The sequence below is a fragment of the Symphalangus syndactylus genome, chromosome 24 (assembly GCF_028878055.3).
Source record: "Symphalangus syndactylus isolate Jambi chromosome 24, NHGRI_mSymSyn1-v2.1_pri, whole genome shotgun sequence".
Lineage (NCBI taxonomy): Eukaryota > Metazoa > Chordata > Mammalia > Primates > Hylobatidae > Symphalangus > Symphalangus syndactylus.
Genome location: NC_072446.2, coordinates 25,932,138 through 25,956,458, shown reverse-complemented (window position 1 = coordinate 25,956,458; position 24,321 = coordinate 25,932,138). Strand labels below are relative to the sequence as shown.

Below are 24,321 nucleotides of genomic sequence, written 5' to 3'. Positions count from 1 at the left end.
GCAGCCCACAGATGTATGAAGCCCACAGGTGTATGCAGCCCACAGATGTGTGAAGCCCACAGGTGTATGCAGCCCACAGATGTATCAATCCACAGGTATATGCAGCCCACAGGTGTATGCAGCCCACAGATGTATCAGTCCACAGGTATATGCCGCCCACAGGTGTATGCAGCCCACAGGCACATGCAGGCCATGGTATCTACATGCAGTGCAGGTGTCATATACCTTAAGGGGATTCTTGGGCCACATGCAACACACACTTAAGCCCAGAACTGGACGAAGCAACCAGACATGGCAGGTGGCCCAGCCCTCTGCCTTCAGATGCTAAAATATCATTTCATTAAAGAAGTACAAGAAGTCAGAAAAAGTGAAGCGACTCACCCCACGCAGCAGGTAAGGGTGGATGGGATGGGGGAAGGAAGAAGGCCTTGAGCAGGGTCCCATGTAATGCAGATTAAATGGCGAGTGTATATCAGACTGTCACATGCCAAGTGCTCAGTTAACGTTAGCTACCATGGTTTTTATTGTTTTACCATCCAACCATGCCTTTGCTGCTATTTCTCATAAGCACAATCTCTGACTGTGGATTTCCCACTGCAGCTCAACCCGATGCCAGCTGGCTGTCTACAGCAGTAGCTAAAGGCACAAGCTTTGAACTAGACTTGAATCCTGGCTCTGCTGTGCTCCAGCTGTGTGATTTGGGCCAGTGTCACTACCTTTCTGAGCTTCGATTTCCTCTTCTGCAAAATGGAGTAACAGCACTGCCCTTGGAGACTTACTGGAAAGATGAAATGGTCCCTCTGTGCAAAGGACTCATCCCAGGGCCTTGCCCAGAGCAAGTCCTTGGCTATTTATTTATTTTTTATTTTTATTTATTTTTTTGAGATGGAGTCTCGTCTCTGTCGCCCAGGCTGGAGTGCAGTGGCGCGCTCTCGGCTCACTGCAAGCTCCGCCTAATTTTTTGTATTTTTTTTTTAGTAGAGACGGGGTTTCACAGTGTTCTCCAGGATGGTCTCTATCTCCTGAACTCGTGATCCGCCCGCCTCGCCCTCCCAAAGTGCTGGGATTACAGGCGTGAGCCACCGCGCCCAGCCTCTCACCACTTCTTACTGATCTCAGCTGTTGTCTCCCTTTGTATAATAAGGAAATTGCTCTCTGTTTCAAAAATGGGAAAGGAAAGATTGACAAGGAGGACCACGTGTTTCTTGAGACACATATTCCTGTACCCAATCTGCTGTATACAAATGTTACCTTCCATCTGGAGACAAATATAGGTCAAATATATATATAAAATAGATTATATATTTATAAAACATATAAATATATATATTATATATAAAATAAGTGTTACCTCCTTGTAGGCAGTTGAGTTTGTAACCCCTAATCTATAAAGCCAGTAAAAGCCAGAGGTGGAAGGCATCTAAGGGACTCCCTCATTTTCTAAGTGAGAAAGCAAGGCTCAGAGAATATAGGAGCTTCTCTGAGGTCACCCAGAAAATTAGTAGCAGAGCTGGGATGCCAGTCATCTATGTCATAGTGAGGTAGGAGGTGGGACTCACTCCAGGGTTGGGGCTTGGGAACCAGACCAAATTGAGGACCAGCTAAAACAGGTCCTGGGTGGAAGCAGCTTTCCATAAGACACGCCCACCAGTATACCACGTCAGTCTACCATTGCCATGACAACATCCAGAAGTTACCATCCCTTTTCATGGCAATGACTCAACAACCTAAAAGTTAACACCCTTATCCTAGAAATTTCTGCATAAACTACCCCTTAATTTGCATATAGTTAAAAGTGCATATAAATATGACTGCAGCACTGCCTCTGAGCTACTACTCTGGGCACACTGCCTATGGGGTAGCCCCACTCCACAAGGAGCAGAACCTCTGCTGCTGCTGTGCACTGCTGCTTCAATAAAAGTGGCTTTCTAACACCACTGGCTTCCCTGGAATTCCTTCCTGGGTGAAGAAGCCAAGAACCCTCCCAGACTAAGCCCCAATTTGTGGGCTCGCCTGCCCTGCAACAATAGCGCCTTCCTCATGGCCCCAGCTGAGAGAAAGCCCTGGGCATTGTGAGTTCACCCCCAGGTGCCAGAACCACGGATGGGCACCTGACCAAGGGCAGCTGATCCATAGGCTGGCCAGGGATCTATGAGGCTGTGAAGTAGCCTTGTGGGAGGAGATCTGCCCAAGAAGAACAAGCTGGACCAACCGGACTGTTACTCTCAGATGCAGCAATGGGAAACAGAGACCCACTGGGTGAAGAGAAGTGACACCTGAAGGTGACAGAATGAACAGAGAGGCCGTATGACACACAGGGGACATGACTGGGCTGAAGTTGGGTGAGGAAGCAGCAGCCAGGAGGAAACAGATACTGTGAGGACACAGAGGCTCCGGGGAAACAGAGGCTCAAGGCATCAGATGGACACCATGAGGAAGTGGCTGCCACTAGGGAGAAGAAGCTAGGAAGGAGCAGAAAGTATAAGGGGCGATGCCACAGGGAATAGAAAACATGAGGAAGTGGAGTTAGCAGAAGCCACGGGGATCAGACACTACAAGGGAACAAAAGTAGGGACTAAAATGAAGCAGAAACTATAAAGGTGCAAAACCTAATAAGCAGCAGAAACTAGGAAAAGTTTAAAAAATTGTATACAGAGGGAATGATGAGAACAGCCAGTTGGAAGACTAACTGGAAGAGAAGCAGAGATGGAGAAAAGCTGAATCCTGTTCAACTGTAGAGTACACAGGCCCACAGCTAAGCCTCCTTAGACCCAGTTCCAGCCTCCCTGAGGTCCAGCTATGCTACAGGAATTGTTTATGGGTTGCACATGGTGGCTCATGCCTGTAGTCCCAACATTTCAGAAGGCAGAGATGGGAGGGTCACTTGAGGCTAGGAGTTCAAGACCAGCCTGGGTAATGTAGTGAGACCCCTGTTACCACAAAAAAAATTTTTTTTGAGATGGGGTTTCACTCTGTCACCCAGGCTGGAGTGCAGTGGGTGCCATCACAGCTCACTGCAGCTTTGACTTGCCAGGCTCAATCAATTCACCCACCTCAGCCTTCCAAGCAGCTGAGACTACCAGGAATGCCTCACCATGCCCAGCTATTTTTTTTATTTTTTTATTTTTTGTAGAGATGGGGTTTCTCCTTGTTGCCAGGCTGGTCTCAAACTCCTGGACTCAAGCAATCCACCCGCCTCAGCCTCCTAAAGTGCTGGGATTACAGGTGTGAGCTACCATGCCCAGCCTGCTACAATTTTTTTTTTTTTTTTTAATTAGCTAAGTGAGGTGGCTCCCACCTGTAATCCCAGCTTCTTGGGAGTCTGAGGTGGGAGGTTCATTGGAGCCCAAGAGTTTGAGACTGCACTGAGCTGTGATGGTGCTACTGCACCCCAGCCTGGGTGACAGAGTGAGACCCCATAAAAAAAAAGAAGAAGAAGAAAGAAAGAACTGTTTATGGAGCCTGTAAAATCCTCATCTTCCTACAGGACACATACACTATACCCCCCACACTCAAACCCCGACTCTTCCAGGGCTGGGGCTATCCTGAGTGACACTATTTTTCTGAACAATAGAAAACAGTTTGATTATGGTCCCTATTTCCTGACTCCGGAGGAGCTCATCCAACTGCCCCAGGTGGCAGCCTCAGGTGTTGGTGTCACCTTCTGGTAGACATCTGCTGGACACCAGAGGGAGTCGCAAGCTGGCAATCTGAAGACCACAGTCTACGACATTTTGGTTAGAGGTACTCAGTGATTTTTAAAAAATGGAATCTGAATGCCTTCAGGCAGTTTTTCCTCAGTCCCCAACACTTCCTATACAGTTGAAACCCAGCTTGTGTTTTCCACGCGTGGCTCCTTGGGCAACCAAGGTGCAACTCCTGCTTTGGGTCAAGGGATAATTTTTCTGCAAAGGACAAGAAAAATAAACATTTTTTGCTTTGTGGGCCAAGAGGCAAAATTGAGGCTATTGTGTAAGTACTTAAATAACTAAAGAAAATAAATTTCCACAAATTCCTTAGGGGAAAGCAAAATTTGATAAATGGACATTGAAATTTAGATTTCATGTAACTTTCACATGTCGTAAAATGTTTTTCTTTTCTTTTTTTTTTTCAACCATTTAAAAATCTGAAAACTGTGCTTAGCTCACAGGCTGTTCAAAAACAGACAGCCAGCTGAATTTGGTCTGAAGACCGCAGTTGCTAACCCCTGTCCTGGACTACCACCTGAGGCAGCCCTCAGTCCCCAGACAAGGCAATGGCTCAGAGAGTGAAAGGAGAAGCAGGAAGGACCATGTGGTTAGTGCAGTGGGAGGCTCCAGGCCCTTGATGCCCACGCTCCACGCTACAGTCCTCACTGAACCCACTGAGACCCCAGCCTTGACCACCTTACCTTTGAAGTCAAACCACCACTTGAGAGAGGGCCTTTGAGACGGGAAGAAGAACAAGATGGTGACAATAGCCACGCCGGTGACGGCATCAGAAAGAAACCTACAATGAGAAGGCCCCAAAGCATGTGACCCTGGGCATCTCAGCGGGGGGCATCTCAGCGGGCCGAGGTTTGGCAGATTTGTAAAGGAGGATTTGTGGAAGGGAATTAGGCCTGCTGTGAAGGGGCCATTGTTGGAGGCTGGGCCACTGGATTCTGTCCTGCAATGCACTCAGCATGGTGCAAAGCTCTTCGTTCACAGCGCCCTGGGGGCATTTAGATGCTGCTTGGGCTCAAGCAAATGCTTATCCTCCCAACTCAAGAACCCTAGGAAGAGGGACTCGACCGAAGAGGGGAGAATCTGAGGGCCGCAGAATATTGGAATCTTTGGAACCCCTATAAATCACCCTCACTGGGACTCCTGTATGAGCCCTGTCTGTTCAGCTTGTGCTTGAATCCCTCCTGGGATGGGCAACTCACTGCATCGAGATACAGCCCACTCACACCAGTGGAAGCCAGATTGACCCAGCCTCATGGCCCCTCAAAACCTAACTGTCACGTTTCAAGCATCCACAATGTGTCCTTTAGGGGAGCTTTGTACACATTAAGCCTTCGGGGCAGGCACTTCCCATTTCAGGTGGAGAATCAGAGGGTCAAAGAGCAGAAACAACTTGTTCAAGGGCAGACCCTGAGCAAGTCATTTTGGTAAACTGACATACAAATTCAACCAAGATACCCTGTAAATTTTATTTTTAAAGTTTTTATTTGCAGCATTGGACACAATCCAATAAGGAATTGGTTAAATAAATCGAAGTGCTCCCATTCTGTAGACTCTGGCCTGAAACTCAGATTGCTCTGGCTCCAAGTTCAACGAAGCCTAGAGCTCCTTGCTAACCAAAGCTTTTTCCACTCACACATTTGGAAAGGAGAGTATTCAAACAGACAAGAAGTTGGAAGAGATGGTCAATATCACTATCATCAGAGAAATGCAGATCAAAACACTAATGGTATACCATTCATCTGCCAACAGGCAAGACTTGAAAAGGAGAGTAAAACTGGTGAGGGTGTTGGGAACATATGCCCTTAGTGAAAGAATAAACCAGTTTAACCTCCTGGGGCATTTGGCAACATGTTTCCAATTTTACATGTAAATACCCTTTGATCCAGTTATCCTCCTTCTAGGAATTTAACCTTGAGAAACAGTCGTAATTTTCTACACAGATTATGTACAACGATGTTCATTACTGATAAGAGTAAAAAAAATTGGAAGATTTTTGATAAACACATGTTTAAAGAAATTGTGTTCCATTCATATTATGAAGTACACTGCATCTGTTTAAAAAAAGATAAAAGATAATGTCAATCTCTATGTATTGACATAGAAATACACGAAGATACCCTGTAAATTTTATTTTAAAAGTTTTTATTTGAAGTATTGAACACAATCCAATAAGGAATTGGTTAAATAAATCAAAGTGCCCCCATTCTGTAGAGTACTATGCAGTGTTTTAAAAGAATGAATTTGTGATCTGAGTCCAAGAAAATAAAATTTAGAAAAAAGAACGAAGTAAGTCCAAAATGGCAAGTTTTCCATGATCATATTATTATATTTTACAGTCTTTTGTTATATGTATACATATTTGTATGTGTGTATGTGTGAAGATATGTGTGCATATCTGGAATGTTATACACCAAACTGCTCGTGGCAATCATCTCTGGGCAGTGGGACATAAGGTGGATAAAGAACCACTAACTTTTCCTTTTTCAATTCAGCATTCTTTGAATTTTTATGAGTACACGTAACTTTTGAAATTCAATACAAAATTAAAAAGCAGATTACAAATAATATGTTGATGTGATCACATTTCTGTTAAAAAAATCTTCTTTTAATAGGGTTCTAAAAGCCAATTGGCATTATGTTTCATTGAGGTGTAATTAACATGCAATAAAATGCTCCCATTTTAAGGGTATAGTTTAACAAGTCTTGACAAATGTATACAGTCCGATAACAGCGTGATCACAATGTAGAACAGTTCTCAGATAGCCATTTTTTAAAAGTCAGGAAAGATGTATATCAGAATTAGAGACTGAGATTTAGCTGATTTTCACATTTTCTGTATTGTTGAAATACTTATAATGCCCATTTTGCATCTGAAAAAAATAAAGCATCTGCATTTTGGAAAAATAAAAAAATGGTAAGAGCAATGAGAGCTTCACGGCTTCATGAAATTATATTGTTTCTTGCTTATAACAACCTTCAGGAGATCAGAATTTATGTCACCCATTTTACCAGGGAAGAGGTTGAGGCCCAGAGGGTGAGATATCTGGATTGTGCACTGTCCAGTATGGTAGCCACAAGCCACATGTGGGCTAGTGGGCACTTGAAATGTGGCAAGACCAAACTGACATGTGCTTTAAGTGTAAAGCACACACCAGATTTTGATGATTTCACATGAAAAAAAGAATGCAAAATATCTCATTAATAATTTATACATAAAATATATTATTCATATTGGTTTCATCTGTTTTTCACTTTTTTAATATAGCTACCAAAAAATTTAAAATACATATGTGGCGCACATTATATCTCTCTTGGATGGGGCTAATTGAAATAATCGGATTTCGCCAAATCCAGCAGATACATCTCTCTTTAATCATGTTCCCACTCACACCAGAATTGGACACGGTACCCTCTCACGCTTCTTAAAACACTCCCCTCTCTTGGCTTTTGCTGGTCCATAGCTCTAAGTTTTCCTTCTACCTCACTCACCATCTCTCTGTTTCTCTAGTAAATTCATTTTCCTTTCCCCAGCTCCCAAGTGCTGGGGTTCCTCATGGTCTTCTGTACTCTCCTTAAACATTTTCCATAGCTGAGCCCATTGATTCCTATGGATTTAACTCCCAAATTTATACAATGACTCCCAGATTTATGTCTGCCACCTAAACATCTCCTCTAAGCTCTAGTCTTGCGTACCCAACTGCCTATTGAGCTTGACAAGTCTAAACCAAGTCCAAAATAGAATTATGAATAAGCCATTCCCAGCCCCCTAAAAAATATTCTTCTGCGATTAACCACCATCCATGCAGGCACTCCTTTCATTCACACCCCCCAATCCAATCCAGCACAAGTCCCACATTTAACTTTGAATGATATCTTGACTGCTGCATCGCCATTGCTACCACCCTCACTCAAGCCATCCCCCAGACCAGGGGTCAGCAAATGTCTCCTGTAAAAAGCCACATAGTAAGTATCTTGGCTTTGCAGGCCACATGGTGTTTGTCTGGACTCACATTTGACATTGGAGTATGAAAGCAGCCATAGACCATATGTAATTGAATAGGTGTGGCTGTGTGTCAATAAAACTTTATTTGCAGACACTGAAATTTGAATTTCATATAATTTTCGTGTATGACAAGACATTGTCTTTTGATTTTTCCGCAGCCATTTAAAAAATGTAAAAATCATTCAAAATAAAATGGCGGGCCAGATTTGGCCCAAAAAGACAGGGGCCATCTAGATGATGTTATAGCTCCTAACTATTCTCCTCATTTATATTTTTGCCCCCACTATCCATTTCCTAATGAATATAGCTAACAACCATTGAGTTCTTTTTATGAGCCTTTTTTTTTTTTTTTTTGAGACGGAGTCTTGCTCTGTCGCCCAGGCTGGAGTGCAGTGGCGCAATCTCGGCTCACTGCAAGCTCTGCCTCCCGGGTTCACGCCATTCTCCTGCCTCAGCCTCTCTGAGTAGCTGGGACTGCAGGCGCCCGCCACCACGCCCAGCTAATTTTTTTTTTTTTTTTTTGTATTTTTTAGTAGAGACGGGGTTTCACCGTGGTCTCGATCTCCTGACCTCGTGATTTGCCCGCCTCAGCCTCCCAAAGTGCTGGGATTACAAGCGTGAGCCACCGCGCCCGGCCGTTATGAGCCATTTTAATCACTTGACAGGTATTAACTCATTTATCTTTACAACAAGCCAATGAAAAATGTACTATTATAATATCATTTTACAGATTAGGAAACTGAGGCACAGAGAGATTGAGTACCTTACAACCCTCCAATGGCTGCCCACTGCTCACAGAAAAAAAAAAAATCAAAATGCATAACATGCCCGAAAAGACACTCTGATCTGGCCCTCCCCTACCCTTCCTCACCCGCTTTCCTTCCTTCCCACCAGGCCTGGCTCCCACTGGGCTTTTCTCATTTTCTCAAACATGCTACGTTTTGTTCTGACTCAGGCTTCAGTAGACATTCCCGGGGCATCTCCACTGCTTTCATCTGCAGTCTTCCTAAGCTTTGGCTCTTCCCAGAACTGTCCAAAGTCAATGCCCCTGCTCTATTATTTTATAGCACAATCCTCTCAGTCTTTCCTTCATAGCACTCATTGCAATGCAGTTATTTTGTTGTCTAACTACTTGCTTTTGTCCGTGTCCCAGCACCCAGCATCCAGCTTAGCACATAATAGGTTCTCAATCAATGTTGATTGAATGAATGAACCATTTGCTCAGTCACACAGCTCGTAAGTGGCAGAGCTAGAATTCTAACTCAGTTTAGTCTGACTCCAAATCCAGAGCTCCCAACACATGAGAAGTCATATTTTATCACCCAAACCTAAACTGTTTTGAGAGTGAAAGAGGGAGCTATTAATAATCATATGGGACAAAAGATGGAAACTTGGATGCGTGTCTCCCCAGCTGCACTGCTGCCTGTCCAGCTCCAGGTGGCCCAGCCCAGAATCCTCCCGTTGGACTCCTCCCTGTGGGTCCCCAGAGTCTCACCCAGGATTGAAGAGGCTGGCCCAGCCAGGGATGAACTTCGGGTCCCGGGTGAAGAGGAGGATGGCAAACATGCAGAAAAGGATGAAAACGGCCTGTTCGGCAAACCTGTGGCACAGACATGCAGGCATGATGGTGACCCTGGGTTTCAGGCAGACCGCAGCAGGCACAGGCTCAGGCAGCTGCCCACTGGGAGTGACTGGGCCCAGGCTCTGCCTCTGAAAAAGCTGAAGTCGTCCACTCCCCAGGGAGTTCCCAGAGTGAGGGGAGGGGTGCCAATGGACTGTAAATGACTCCTGTCCTAGGACTTCCACTCTCCCTCAGGATCCTTCCTGAGCCTCAAGCCACCCCCTCCCCGAAATTGCGTGTTTCATTATCACCAGGAGTTTACCAGGGTCCTACAGAAAATCAAGAAAGTGAGAAACAGAGACACAGTCTGAAAAGCAGAGAGGAAGAGAAACAGAGAGAAATGCAGTAGGCAAAGAGAAAGAGGAGCATTCATAGAGAGAGAGAGAGAGAGAGAGAGAGAGAGAGACAGAAAAAACACACAGTCTGTCTACACTGAAAGGAGAGACACAGAGAGGGGACAGACCTGGAGAGAGGGTGGATGGAGGTGGAAAGAGTGGATCCCCAAGAATTATAGGAGACAGTTACCCAATGTACCCATTTCACAGACTGGAGAGCAGGGCCCAGAGAGGGTTAGTGCCATGACCAAAGCCACACAGGACATGAGTGGCACAGCTGGTCCTTGAACACAGGCCTACTGAATCCGTTATTTTCACCATATGGAAATGTGCATTAAACAAGTTTCCGGAAGTCATCTGAGATAGTGTCAGGTATTCTGCGTACCGGGAGGGAAATGGTGCCTTGGGTGGAAGGTAGCAGATCCCACTGTAAGTACACTCTGAGAGGCATTTTGGTCCTCAGGTTTCTACCCCAGCACCACGGCAAGAGGTTGACTGTGTAAACTACCTCCCATCCTCTGTCTCTAGGCTCCCAGGCCATGGGTCCTGGAATTCCCCTGGAGCTCAGCCCCCATGGGCCCAGGGCCAGGCCAGGAGGAAGCTCTCCTGAGCGTTTAATACTCAGCTCTTTCCTCAACCCAAGGACCCCCACATACTTGATGGGCCCCAGGTTCTGGTATTCTTCCCGAATTACAGCTCGAGCCCTATCTTCTGCATTGGTTCTTATCTCAGATTTATTCTTCCTCCAGGCCCTGAAACAGAAAGTGGGAGGTTAGGAGTGGCCACTGCAGGTATAACTAACTTCTCACCTACAACCAGCACCACCACCTGACCAAGCCACATCCTCTCTGTCCGGGAGGCTGCAACTGCCTGATGGCTGGTCTCCTTGCAACTGTCTTCCTTTGCTACAGTTGTTCTCCCCACATATAGCCTGGTTGATCTTTAAAAATGTGAATCTGATCATATGACTACCAGGCTTAAAATCCATGAGTGGGTCCAACAGGCACATGAATAAACACAGGAATTAATGGAACAAAACAGAAAGTCTAGACACAGACTCAATCACAAATGGGAATTTACTCTATGATAAAGTTGCTATCTCAGATTGGTGTGGAAAAGATGGGCTATTCAGTAAATGGTATCAGACATATAGATCAATGGAACAGAATTGAGAGCCCAGAAATAAACCCATCCATCTATGGCCGGTTGATTTTTGAAAGGGGTACCAAGACTGAATAGTGGGGGAAGGAATAGCCTTTCAACAAATGGTGCTAGGAAAACTGGACAGCCATGTGGAAAAGAATGAATCTGGACCCCTACCTCACACCAAATACAAAATTAAACCCAAAATGGATTGAAGACCTAAATGTTAGAGCTAAAGCCATCACACTCTCAGAAGAAAAGGCAGGGGCAAAGTTTCATGTGCCTTGGAATAATATGGTTAGAGTTAAAACCATAAAACTCTCAGAAGAAAGGGCAGTGGTAAATTTTCATGCCCTTGGAATAGGCAACAGTTTCTTCAATATGACATCAAAAACACAAGCCACAAAAGATAGATAAATTTGACTTCATCAAAATAGTAAAATGTTGTGTGTCCATAAATGGTGTTAGGACACTGGGTGACCATTTGGGACAAAAAAAAGTGAAGTTGAATCCAAACTTCACACTGTACCATAAGGATGAACTCCAAATAGATCAGAGGTTTAAATGTAAAAAAATAATACTAGAAGAAAACGTATGATTATTCTTTTATAAGTCTTACATTAGGAAAACCTTTCTAAGCTGTAATTGAAATTTCAGAAACCATATGAGAAAAGATTGAAAAAAAATTAAAACAATTCTACAGGGAGAAAAGCACCATAAGCAAAGCCAAAAGACAAATCAGGAAAAAAATGTAGCTTCTATTGTAGAATAAGTACTCATCTTTCTAAAATATAAAGCGTACCAGAAACTAGTAAGAACAAGACCAAAAACCCATTTGAAAAAAATATATAAAAATGCGAACACACAGTTTCACAATTCACAGGAAAGAAAATACCTATGAACAAACTTGTCATATGCTTCCAAACCTATGAAAAGTTGCCCAAAATTACTCTTCATAAAATAAACACGTTATTTTTCTCTTATCAGATTGACAAAAATCCACTTTGCTGCAAGGAAGCAGACACTCTCATATATTGTGCATGGGAGAGGAAACATGTAAAATTTTTATGAAGAATGATTTGATAATATCTATCAAAATAAAAACGTGTTTATTCTCTGATCCAGAAATCCCACTTCTGGAAATGTATCTTATAAAAATGCTTGCTTCCTTTGAGCTAGAGCTGCAAGGTAAAAGAGAAAAAAATAAAAATAAAAATAAAAAAACAGCTGGGCATGGGTGGCTCATGCCTGTAATCCCAGCTGTTTGGGGGGCCAAGGTGGGTGGATCACTTGAGGTTTGAGACCAGCCTGGCCAACAGAGTAAACCCCTCTCTCTACCAAAAAAAAAAAAAAAAAAAAAAGGCACAAAAAATTAGCCAGGCAGGGTGGCAAGAGCCTGTAGTCCCAGCTACTCTGGAGGCTGAGGCAGGAGAATGGCCTGAACTTGGGAGGTGGAGGTTGCACTCCGAGATGGTGCCACTGCACTCCAGCCTGGGTGACAGAATGAGACTTTGTCTAAATAAATAAATAAATAAATAAAACAAAAAACAAAAATCTGTCAGGGAGGCCAGTCACTAGAAAAAGATATCTATGTCTGCTCATATTTGCTTAAGAAAACTCTGGAAGGTTACACAGGAAACCAATAAAAGTGGATGCTTGTTTGGGAGGATATCGTGGCAGAAGAGGCCCATGGTTGGGAAGAGGGGTTCTCACTGCATACCTCTTAGCGTTGTTTTGATTTTTGAGAAGCATATATATGAGTTGCCTATCCAAATTAACATAGCCATATTAAAAAGGAATTGAAGTAAGCAAAATAAATACAGGAAAACAAAGTGCCAGTATTACATTTTGGCTAGATATCATTTCTGGCTCAAGCCTCTGGGTCTGAAGCTTGCTCTTTCTTCGTTTAGAGGTTGATTTGGAAATGTTAGATATTAAAGGTTTCTTTAGCACCCAACTGAGACTTTCTCCTCAACGTAAGTAGACTGAGTGATGAGAGCTGATAAAGACATATTTCCCATAATATGATTTGGTGTTATTTAGTATTTTGTCCTCATGCCACCCCAAATTATCTTCTGTATCAGGGCCCCATAAAATGGGAAATTGTCCACTCCCCTCTTCTCTGGTCAAGAGCGTTTACCTTATTTAAAGACAATACTATTAATAATTATTAATAATATGTGACATCAACAGAGGGTCTGGGTGTGGCAGGCAGGTCACACCTCTCAATCCTCACATCCCTGGGAGGTCAAGAAATGAGAATATGGCTAGCATGGTGGCTCACACCTATAATCCCAGAGCTTTGAGAGGCCAAGACAAGAAGGATCGCTTGAGGCCAGAAGTTTGAGACCAGCCTGGGTAATGTAGTGAGACCCTGTCTCTACAAAAAATTGAAAAAAAAAAAAATTAGCCAGGCACAGTGGCACTCGCCTGTAGTCCCAGCTACTTGGGAAGCTGAGGCCAGAGGAACACTTGAACCTGGGAGATTGAGGCTGCAATGAGCTATGATTGCACCACTGCACTACAGCCTGGGCGACAGAGCAAGATCCTGTCTGTAAAACTAAATGCATACATACATACATACATATATACACACCTACATACATACATAAAAGAAAGAAATGAGAATATGACATGAAATAACAATCATCCTCAGTTTTCATAGGCAGATACTGAGGTTAGAAATGCCATTCCCTGCTTCCCCACTCTATCTGCCAAGAAGAAAATGAGAGGTACCTGAAGCTCAGTCCCCCGTACAGGAAGGAGATCCAGAGCCAGCCTGCCAACACGAACAACAGCATAAGAGGGAAGGCAAAAATGAACCAGGAGCCGAAATTCACCACGTCACACTGTGGAAAGAAACTGGAGAACAGCGGGAGATGAGAACAGGCCAAGGGCAGCCATGCCCATTTTGGGAGTGGGAGAGGGGACCAGGCGGTACTAGTAGTAGTGGGGAGGAGGAATGAGAGGGTCTTATGGAAGTCTTGGGAACAGTGTTTTCCACCTATTCTAATAGAAGCACCCTTTCTTCCTCTTCTTTGGAGGCTGCTGGCTTCTGACCTAGTGGGACCAATGGGTGCCCTACAGTCAAAATCTCTGCCCCCTGGAGGCCAGACAGGTAAGTGAAACAGGCCAGGCCAGGCCGGGCCCTGTTGAATTGAAGAAAGCCCTGCTCTTTAAAGGGCTCAGCTGCTATTTGCTCCCCCATGGCTGCCATGCAAGAGTGCAGAGCCAGTAAGCCCAGGTTTGGGTTTTACTTGAAGTTATGTGATGTTTAAATGTTGGCAATTCATGAAAATGTTTTTAATGAATGTGGGAGTCAAACATAACACATCTGCAGGCTGAAACCTTTGCCCTCCTTATCACATATGCTCAAAGACCCTGGCCATTTTGTCAAGGCAATGGTAATGTCGATGAGTTCTTTCTCTGCTGAACAGTGTCCAATCTCAGTTTCATTAAGACATCATCAAGCCTGAAAGGATGAAGGGCAGTAACACTCAGTGCTGGTGAAGATGTGGAAAAACAGGCAGATTCTTGATGTTTGTTTATCAGAATATTCTTTTCTGGAGAGGAATTTGGTAAAATGCAGTAAGAGTCTTAAAAATGTGCGTACCCTTTTACCCAGAAATTCTACTACTAGAAATAAACTTTAAAACAACCAACCAGAAATGTGGTCAGGAATATAAGTGCTAGATTGAAAAGAGGAAAAGGAAGTTATGGAATGATGTATACAAAAGTATGTGGACACTCACGGACGTTTCTAGGTAAATAAGTAAATAAACCAAAACGTTAACAGTTATTGTATAATAAATAAGCAAACAAAAATATTAATAAACTCTATATAGTGGGATTCTAAGAGGTTTTTATTTCCTTCTTTTTCTCTACCTGTATTTTCTACAATGAATAAGTATACCTCTATAATTAGACAAAATAAAAATATTGCTTTAAAAATATTAAAATATCAGCAAGTGTGTGGTCAGTTACATAATTTTTAATAGCAAAATAATAATAATTATAAAATGAAAACAATCCATGCTTATGATTAAAGTATGTACACCCAAAATAAGATAATAGTCACTAAAATTTATGTTTTCTAAAAAATTTTAATAATAAAATCAGACTATAAAACTGTATTAAGAGCATAGTGGCAAAAATGTTAAATATATACACATTTAACATATGGACATAGAAAAGTCTAGAAGAAAGTCTGTTAAAATATCGACAGTGGGATTGAAGATATTTCAAACTTCTTTTTCTACATTTTCCAAATGTTCCTTAGTGTGCCAATATCATTTTATAATCAGAATAAACCAATAAAATGTATTTTGGCAACAAGGGCCGAAGGACTACTCAGGGCAATCACTTCTCCTGTCTCCCCAGGCTTCTCCTGTTCTCAGCTGGAGAATCAAAATCACGTATTACCTAGCATTCCTTTTAAATCCCCTCTTCCTACACCAGAGGGTCTACATTTGAGCCCTGGTGTTGCATAAGATTTGCATGTAATTTACTTGAAATCCTACATTTGATATTTTTACTGTATATATGTTAATATTATATATTTTATGTATTATATGTTAATATATATTACATACTTAAATATACATAAGATATATTTTAGAAAATATAAATATGAAATAGACATACAAAAAAATATAATTTCCCCAATTTCATTTCAGGTTGGAACAAAGTCCTACTCACATCAGGGCAGGCAGGCAGCCTGAAAACGCTTTGACAACTGCTCCCCTCCAATTCTCTCCATCCCCAACCTAGGCTCTGCTCTTCATCCCCAGAGCCCACATCTTCCTGTCCAGCCCTGGGGATGGGTCCCGGCAAACCCTAATACCAAATGCGTACCTTCCCCCTTGGCAGAACACTAAAGGGCTGAGCCTAGATCCTCCCCACACCTGAAGTGGGACCATCTTTGCTTCTGGTTTTTCTGTCACTGAGCTAAAACCAGAAGGCACAGTCAGCCTTGTTTAAAGGATAGAGATAAAAAGACATCTAAGGTTTGCAGTAAAACTCAGTGGGCTTAAATCAATTGGTGAAATACTCCTATGACGTTTTTTTTTTTTTTTTCACCTCTCCCAGTGCATGGTTGACAATCACTGGTTTCCATCATCAAATCTTAAAATCAAAGCATTTTGGAATCTGAGAATGTATTGGCAATTCATCTCACTCAGGGGTTAAGGTTTTAAAATCAGCACATGTGGCCAAACATGGGTGTACTAAAATCTCTTGTGAAAATACCTGTAATTACTCACATGTATGTTACTGAGGGTTGCACACATAGCAAACCTCTCTCAGGGAGATCAGCAGGGCCTCCCTTCATCCCCACAGGTTTTTGATTCTTTGGTTGGGCAACAGGTAAAGAAGTCAGCTAGTATTTGCAGCCATGTTGAATATCAAATACTATTTGGTGTCCTTTGTTGGCCAAATGCTTACATTTGCATTTATGTAAATTAAATGAACCTATGCTACATCTCCACTGCAAGGAATCTTAGAAACCCTGACTCGGAATCCTGGAACCTAAAAGTCTTAGAGACAGGATCTTCAAATACTGAAGTTTTAAAATATTAGAAACCAGAGGTTTAGAATAATGGGAACAGCAAGTTGTGCAGTTGGAAAATCTTTCTCTTATCCTCGTGCCCTGACCGGCCACCCAGTCACTGCTGACCACTTCCAGGGGTAGGGAGACTTTAGCTCCCAGCAGAGCCCACTCCACTGGGGGACCCTGCTTATGGTTGGAAGGTTTCTCTCGGGCCATGACAGCCACAGACCCATGCCTCCCACTGGGTCACTCCTCTGCTGTCACCTTTCCAATGACCCCCATCTCACTTGGAGGAAAAGCTGGAGTCCTTAGACAACACTTACTGCTATAATCTTTTGTCTTCTCACCTTCCCTTTGCCCCAGGCTCTTCGTCTCCCTAGTTTTCTTGCTGGTCCCTGAACCTCCCCAGGAACAGCTCCACCTCCAAGCCCTTTAAGAGCTACTCCCCACTGTCGGCAATGCCTTTCCCTCCTGTGTCCACATGGCTCATTCCCTTCTAGGTCTCTGCTCAAATGTCAGCCCATCAGAGAGAACCGGTGTCCTTGACTAACCTACATAAACTAGCACCCCACTCTCCTCACTTCTACCCTCTTTCCCTGCTGTATTTTTTTCCTAACTTATGACACAGATATATTTTATATTCATTTGCTTTTTCATTTATTGCCTGTCTCTCCCGCCAGAATGGAAGTTCCACAAGGGCAGGGATCTCACTGGATTTTGTGCATTGCTGTGTTCCCAGAGCCTGGCCCAGAGAAGGCCCTCAATACACATTCCCTGGATATTGAATGAAGGAGGGAAGAGGAGGGGAGGAGCAGAACCCTCCCTGCGGGTGGGGACTCTCGCTTTCACCTCTTGAGCTGGCCAAGCAGGATGAGGTTAGGGGCTGTGCCCGTGAGTGTGGCTGTGCCCCCAATACTGGCTGAGTAGGGTATGGAGATGAGGAAGCCCTTCCAGATGTTCCCACGATATTCATCCTCCTTCCTGGAGTCAGCCGGCAGATCCAGTGGAACTTCTGTCTCCCCAGGGTGGTCTTTGCTTTAAACAAATCCAAAGAGAAGCCATTCAGAACATATGGAGAACAGGCCACAGACTGCCCAGGAGTTGAGGAGCTAAGTGATCTTTCTAGAGGGTAATTTGGCACAGGTAATTTGTAACAAGGTGCAACTCTTCAGCTCAGATATTCTACTCTAAGAATGTATCCTAAAGAAATAGACAAGTGTCTCAGGTGTGGGTACAAGGGAATTCACCATGCCATTAAATATAATTTAAATGAAGAACAGTCTAAATGTCCATCAAAAAGGGGCTGATAATAAAGATGACTCTCTTCCTGGATGGAACAGCAATGCAGCTATTAAATGGATGCTTACTAAGAGGAGAGCTGTCCATTCACAAACTACAGTGAAAAGGCATGTCATAGTTCTATTTAGTTTTTTATTTTATAAATACTCATGTTTCAGCTAGGCGTTGTGGCTCACTCCTATAACTCCAACACTTTGGGAGACCAAGGCAAAAGGATTGCTTGATGACACGAGTTTGAGACCAGCCTGGGCAATATAGTGAGATCCCATCTCTATAAAAAAATTAAAAAATCAGCTGGGCATGGTGGCACGCACCTGTAGTCCCAGCTACTGGGAAGGCTGAGCCAGGAGAGTTGATTGAGCCCAAAAGTTTCAGGCTGTAGTGAGCTATGATTGCTCCACTGCCCTCCAGCCTGGGTGACAGAGTGAGACCCTGTCTCTAAAAAAAATTAATAAGTAAGAAATAAAAATAAAGAAATAGCTATGTTTCATGAATATAAGAATATTTAAAGTCTAGAAATACATGCAAGTTGTTTTGATACCTTTCCCAGGAGTGGAATTACGTATTTTTTTTCTTTTTTATTTTCTGGGTTGTTTTCCTTGTACAGTTAAAGAGTTTTGGGAAATAATGCAATTAAGAATTATTAAGTACATAATTAAAAGATCATAATGTTGGCATTATTGAGGTGAAATGATGTCCGCTATTCTCCATTAAGTAAAATAGGTATTTGGAAACAGACTGAAATGAAGAAAAAAAAGTGAAATAGCAGGTTACAAGACAGCATATATAGCATTATCAATTTTTATTTTATTTTGTTTATTATTTATTTTTATTTATTTTTTTTGAGACAGAGCTTCACTCTTGCCACTCAGGCTAGAGTGCAATGGCATGATCTCAGCTCACTGCTACCTCCGCCTCCCGGGTTCAAGCGATTCTCCTGCCTCAGCCTCCCGAGTAACTGAGTTTATAGGTGCCCACCATCATGCCCAGCTAATTTTTGTATTTTTGTAGAGACAGGGTTTCACCATGTTGGCCTAGCTGGTCTTGTACTCCTGACCTCAGGTAATCTGCCGGCCTTGGCCTCCCAAAGTACTGGGATTACAGGCATGAGCCACCGCGGTAAAAATGCATTTATGTATACAGCTGTCTGTCAAGAAATAGTCTAGAATGGTATTCACTTAACTGTTATAATCTACCTCTGGAAGTGAGGTGCTAAATGCATTTATCCTTTATTTTAAGAGTATTTTTTGACATATGCAATTGTAAATTGTTTCTAAGTGAATGAAATTGAGAATTGCTATAGCACTGACAGATATGTTAATGAGCTTGATTATGGTAATCATTTCACAATGTGCCCATATATCAAAACATTACATTGTATATCTTAAATATATATAATTTTTATTTGTCAACTATACTTCAATGAATCTGAATAAAAGATAAATTAAGATTTTAAAAAAAGTGTTCTGTGTAACAAATCAATTTTTTTAAATTAAAGTGGAAATTAAAATGAAAAAATATTTACTTAAAGAAGGAAAGATAATTCAAATACCCTCTGGCCTGAATCACTATATAAGGGACGCCTTCCCCAGAGGTCAATGTGAACATGAGCTGGGGTCTGAGTAGCTGATTTCCAGTATGACAGGAAGGCAAAGACCAGAAGCAGGTGGAAACTACCGTCATGGTCTGACTTCTCAGGAGTGGCAGGCCTGGTCCAGAACTGTGGCCTCCCTCAGACCTGGGGACCCCAACCATCCTGAGTATCAAAAAGAGAAAAAGCAGAAAGGGCCCTAGAGTTTATCTAGAGCAACCACTTTTTTGTTCAGGTGAGGAAACTGAGGCCCAGAGAAAGGAAGGGGTTTGCATCCAACAGATGTAGGCTTCCAGAGGGTGAGGACTGGGTTTTGCAACAGACCCAGTGCAAGCACCGCACAGGCAGATGTTTAAAGCATATTTCCGGGCCACACAGTCATGAGCGGCTGGACCAGTCACAGAACTCACTACTCAGTGTTAGACTCAAAGCCCCCAGACATGGTGCCAAGAGGGCACACAGGCTGTGGGATGAAACAGGCATAAGATCATGCCCCTCTCCTGCTAAAACCTCCATCAGCTCCCATCTCATTCAAAGTCAAGGTTATATCCATGGCTCATGAGGTCCCACATGCTCTGTCCTCCACCATCACTCTCTTCCCACCCAAGCCAAATCTCAGACCCCACCTCCTACCATGTGCTCACTTATTCACTCAGCTCCAGCCACACTGGCTTCCTGGTTGCTCTTTGACCTCTCAGGAGCTTTGCACGTGCTGGTCCACATGCTGAGGACACTCTTCCCATGGATACCCCCACCACTCCCCACCTCTTGCAGAGATTTGCTCAAGGACGATCTTCTTGTGAGGACTTCCCTGACCACCCATATTCAAACTGCCCCTTCCCAATTACCAGCTCGCCTTCCCCACCTTCTTTCCTGCTTTAATCTCCCTCTGAAGCTTATCAATCACCTGGCACACCATGGATTACATTCACTTATCCGTTTCTTGCCACTAGAATGTAAGCCCATAAGGGCTGGGCTTTCTGTCTGTTCCTTGCTGTATCTCCATCCCTAGAATAGTGCCTGGCTCATTGTAAGCACCCAATAAATATTAGCGAATGAATGAAATAGACCGGACCAATGCCCAGCACTGCCTTGAGCAGATTGCTTGGCTCCCTGTTGTGTCATCACTGTTATATTGAGATCACGATGCCATAATAACAAGTGCTAACATCTGGACATGTAAGGTCCAGCCAATCTGCTCTATCTACATTATCTCATTATTTCACATAGCCAGTATGGAGCAGAGCCAGAGTTCCAAGTCAGGTGTTTGTGACTCCAAATCCCATAATCTTAACTACACTGCCATAATGCAAAGGATACTCTAGACTAAATGCGATTTCAACATCAATGTGAAGATGCTTTCCAAGTCATGTAGGGTGAAGGGCTGCTATTGTTTTATAAGGTATTTTTTTGTCTGTATGGACTGTTAACCCTGCCTGCACCCCTGTCCTCCTTGACTGTCATGCAGTTTGTGCTATCTTGCTCTTCTGGGTCTCTTCTTTCAAGAGAAAAGTACCTGTGATCCTCAACCTCACCAGATCTTTAGGGATTTAATGTACTGCCCTACTCTTTCCATGTCTGCATTTTTTTCAAAGGAGGCTGTTGAGGTTAATGTTTAAGCCACAGAGATGAATGGTGGAAACTTAGACATTAGGTCGTTTGTAGAAAAATTCAGGGATGGGAGGAAAATGGTTTGCAGCAGTGAATTCTTGTTCATCGTCTCCTTGAATCAAGCACTGGGTCCTCTACGAATTTCATCAGTAACTTACGCTTCTGTGCTGGCGAGAAACTGCATCTCCGTGGGCACAGTGTGTAGGCCGTTTCTTCGCACAGCAGCTAGGAGGAAAGAGCAGGATGTCTTTAGTGTAATGTAGCGAATGGAACAGAAGTGTCCCAAATCTCGTGAAGTCAGTCAAGAATGCTTTCTTTGCCAAGGATCCTATACTATTCACTGAATCAAAAAACAAAGACAGAGAGAGAGAGGAAGAGAGGGAGAGAGGGAGAGAGGGAGAGACAGGAAGGGAGAGAGGGGGAGGGAGGGAGGGAGAGAGAGATGGAGGAAGGAAAGGAAAGGAAAGGAGGGAAAGAAATAAAGGAAGGAAGGACGGAAGGAAGGAAGGAAGGAAGGAGGGAGGGAGGGAGGGAGGGAGGGAAGGAAGGAAGGAAGAAAGGAAAGGAAAGAAGGAAGGAAAGAAGGAAAGGAAGGAAGGAAGAAAGAAAAGGAAAGGAAAGGAAGGAAAAAGAAAAGAAAAGTCATTCAGCATTCTATCCTCCTGTCCTACCATCCATATGTGAAGATGTGCCCAGGCCTGTTGGCAGGGGTTTAGCTGCAGAGCTGTTGACAACCCATAACTCAAGCCTAGGCTTACCTGAGCAGCCATTGCCAAAGTTGTGAAAGGCCAGCTGTGACTGGTAATGAGTCATCAATGGGTTGGACGACCCCAATTGTCCATTCATTCATTCATCCAAAAAGTATTTATTGAGCACCTACTATGTGCTATTGACTATGTTCTCAGGGTACTCTGTGAACAATATAGAACAAGGCCCCTGGCTTCCATGGAGATCATACTGTAGAAGGGGAGACAGGCAATAAATGAATAAAAAAAATTTTAGGTAGGGACAAATGTATGGAGGAAATAGAGCTTGGCAGTGTGACTGGAAAGCAGAGAGGGGAGTAGGTGGGCTCTCTCTTCAACAGAGAAGACACTATGTGCTGATGGCCTTGGATCTTAGACCTCAAGGATAAAATGGAATCCATCCTATGAAGAGCCCTGGGGAGATGGTGCAAGGAAACAGGAACAGCAAGTGCAAAGGCCCGGCGGTAAGGAGGTGCTTGGCTGAGATGAAGAACTGTGGAAGCCCATGTGCTGGGAAAGAGGTGTATAGGAAAGGCCTAGGGGAGATGAGGGGTGGGGACGGAGTGGGGAAAGGCCAACGGGAACTAAATCAGGGACGGGGACCCCCTGCAGGATTTAATGCCCAAGATGATATGATTTACATTTTACAAACAACTCTGGGCCTGGTCGGAGAAAATGGACGTAGGGGAAGGGGCAAAAATGGAAACTGAGAGCCCAGTTCTGGATCTGTTGCATTTTCCAGCTAAGATGATGGTGGCTGGATTTGGCTGGTAACCATACAGACGCTGAGAGTAATAAGTGGTGGACGTGTTTCAGTTCTTCTTTTGAGATAAGAGCTTGGTAAAACTTGGAACCCAGAGCCACAGCTGGGGCACATGAACCCTAGCCAATTGACCCATCAGCAAATCACTATGGAGCACCTGTCATGTACCTGGTACTGAGTGACAAAAGATGAAAGTCCATGTCCTCATGGAGCTGATCTTCTGGTGGGGGAGACAGACGACACATGACTAAGTAACATACGCAGTATGTCAAATGAAGATGCATGCCATGCAAAAGAACAAGGCAGGGAAGGAGCCAGGCATCCTGGGGTAAGACGCCTTCTTCAAGGCTCAAAGAAAGTCTGATACAGAAGGAAAATTTGACTTCGAACCAAGACCTGAAGGTGAGGGGATGAGCCATGCAAACATCTGGGGCAAGAAAGAGCAGGTGCAAAGGCCCTGGGGTGGGAGCACACCCAGGAAGCAGAGGGGAGGCCAGTGGAGCTGCAGGGGCCAGAGGGAGGAGAAGAGTAAGAGGAGGAAAGGTAAGAGAAGTGGCAGGGGGTGGAGGTGGTAGGAAGTGGGTGGGATCATGCAGGGATCTCAGAGCTCACAGGAAGGACCGTGGCTTCTCCTCTGAGTCAGGTAGGAACTAGAGTAGCATTTGAGCAGAGGAGGCTCAGGACAGGAGCTAACTTTGTTTTTAAAGTTATTTCTCTGGTCAGGTGTGGTGGTTCATGCCTATAATCCCAGCTACTCAGGAGGCTGAGGCAGGAGGATTGCTTGAGCCCAGAGTTTGAAACCAGCGTGAGCCAGATTCCATCTCTAAAACACATTCTCCAAAAAATTAGCTGGGTGTGGTGGTGCATGCCTATGGTCCCAACCACTCCAGAGGCTGAGGTGGAGGATCAGTTGAGCCCAGGAGTTGGAGGCTGCAGTGAGGTATGATCATGCCACCGTACTCCACCTTGGGCAACAGAGAAAGACCTTGTCTCTTAAAACAAACACACAAAAATAATAAAGTTATTCCTCTGCTTGACAGACCAGACTCCCCAGCAGCCTTTGACAGTGTTTTGGAGAAAAGAAAATTAGAATGAATTAAATGTTCCTGCAGCTGGAACCACCACCAAGAGTAAAATAACTCACCTCTGGGAGTTGGGTGTGTGGCTGGTGGCCAAACACATCAGCCTTGGCTTCAAATCCTAGCTCCATCACTTACTATGTGACTTTAGGTCAGTGGTTCCCAGTGAGGGCCAATTCTGTACCCAGGAAATGTTGGGCAATGTCTGGGGGCATTTTTGGTTATCACAGCTTGGGTGGAAGGGCAAAGTACTACTGGCGTCTATTAGTTAGAGACCAGAAATGCTGCTAAACATCCTGCAATACACAGCTCAGCCCACCCCAGCAAAGAATTATCCCACCCAAATGTCATTGGTAATGAAGTTGAGAAACCCTGGTTAGGGTACATCCCTTAATCTCCCTATACCTCAGTTCTTTAATCATAAAATGGAAGTAACCATTCTAGAATTGTCAAGAGGATTAAAGAGTTAATCTACTGCCAGGTGTGGTGACTCACGCCTGTAATCCCAGCACTTTGGGAAGCCGAGGTGGGCGGATCACCTGAGGTCAGGAGTTTGAGACCAGCCTGACCAACATGGAGAAACCCCGTCTCCACTAAAAATACAAAATTAGCCAGGCATGGTGGCGCATGCCTGTAATCCCAACTACTCAGGAGGCTGAGGCAGGAGAATTGCTTGAACCCAGGAGGTGGAGGTTACGATGAGCTGAGACAGCACCATTGCACACCACTCCAGCCTGGGCAACAAGAGCAAAACTCCGTCTCAAAAAAAAAAAAAAAAAAAAAAAAAGAGTTAACCTATTAAAAGCAGGGATCAGCAGACTTCTGTAAAAAGCCAGATAGTAAACATTTTAGGTTTTGGGGGGCCGTGAGGTCTC

At 43.8% G+C, this 24,321-nt stretch overlaps 1 protein-coding gene across 7 annotated transcripts in view; it reads right to left on the bottom strand.

Moving 5' to 3' along the window:
- The window catches only part of SLC13A3 (solute carrier family 13 member 3), a 121,409-nt gene that overhangs the window by 19,510 nt on the left and 77,578 nt on the right, over window positions 1–24,321 (bottom strand). For 6 of the 7 annotated variants that reach the window (XM_063634248.1, XM_063634249.1, XM_063634251.1 and 3 more), the window contains 6 exons: window positions 21,017–21,083; window positions 17,207–17,392; window positions 13,546–13,671; window positions 10,323–10,418; window positions 9,206–9,310; window positions 4,391–4,488 (listed from right to left, as the gene is read on the bottom strand). In XM_063634248.1, coding sequence (XP_063490318.1) covers window positions 4,391–4,488; window positions 9,206–9,310; window positions 10,323–10,418; window positions 13,546–13,671; window positions 17,207–17,392; window positions 21,017–21,083 — 678 coding nt within the window. The remainder of the gene's footprint in view (window positions 1–4,390; window positions 4,489–9,205; window positions 9,311–10,322; window positions 10,419–13,545; window positions 13,672–17,206; window positions 17,393–21,016; window positions 21,084–24,321) is intronic. The other variant, XM_055266043.2, reaches the window with a different exon arrangement.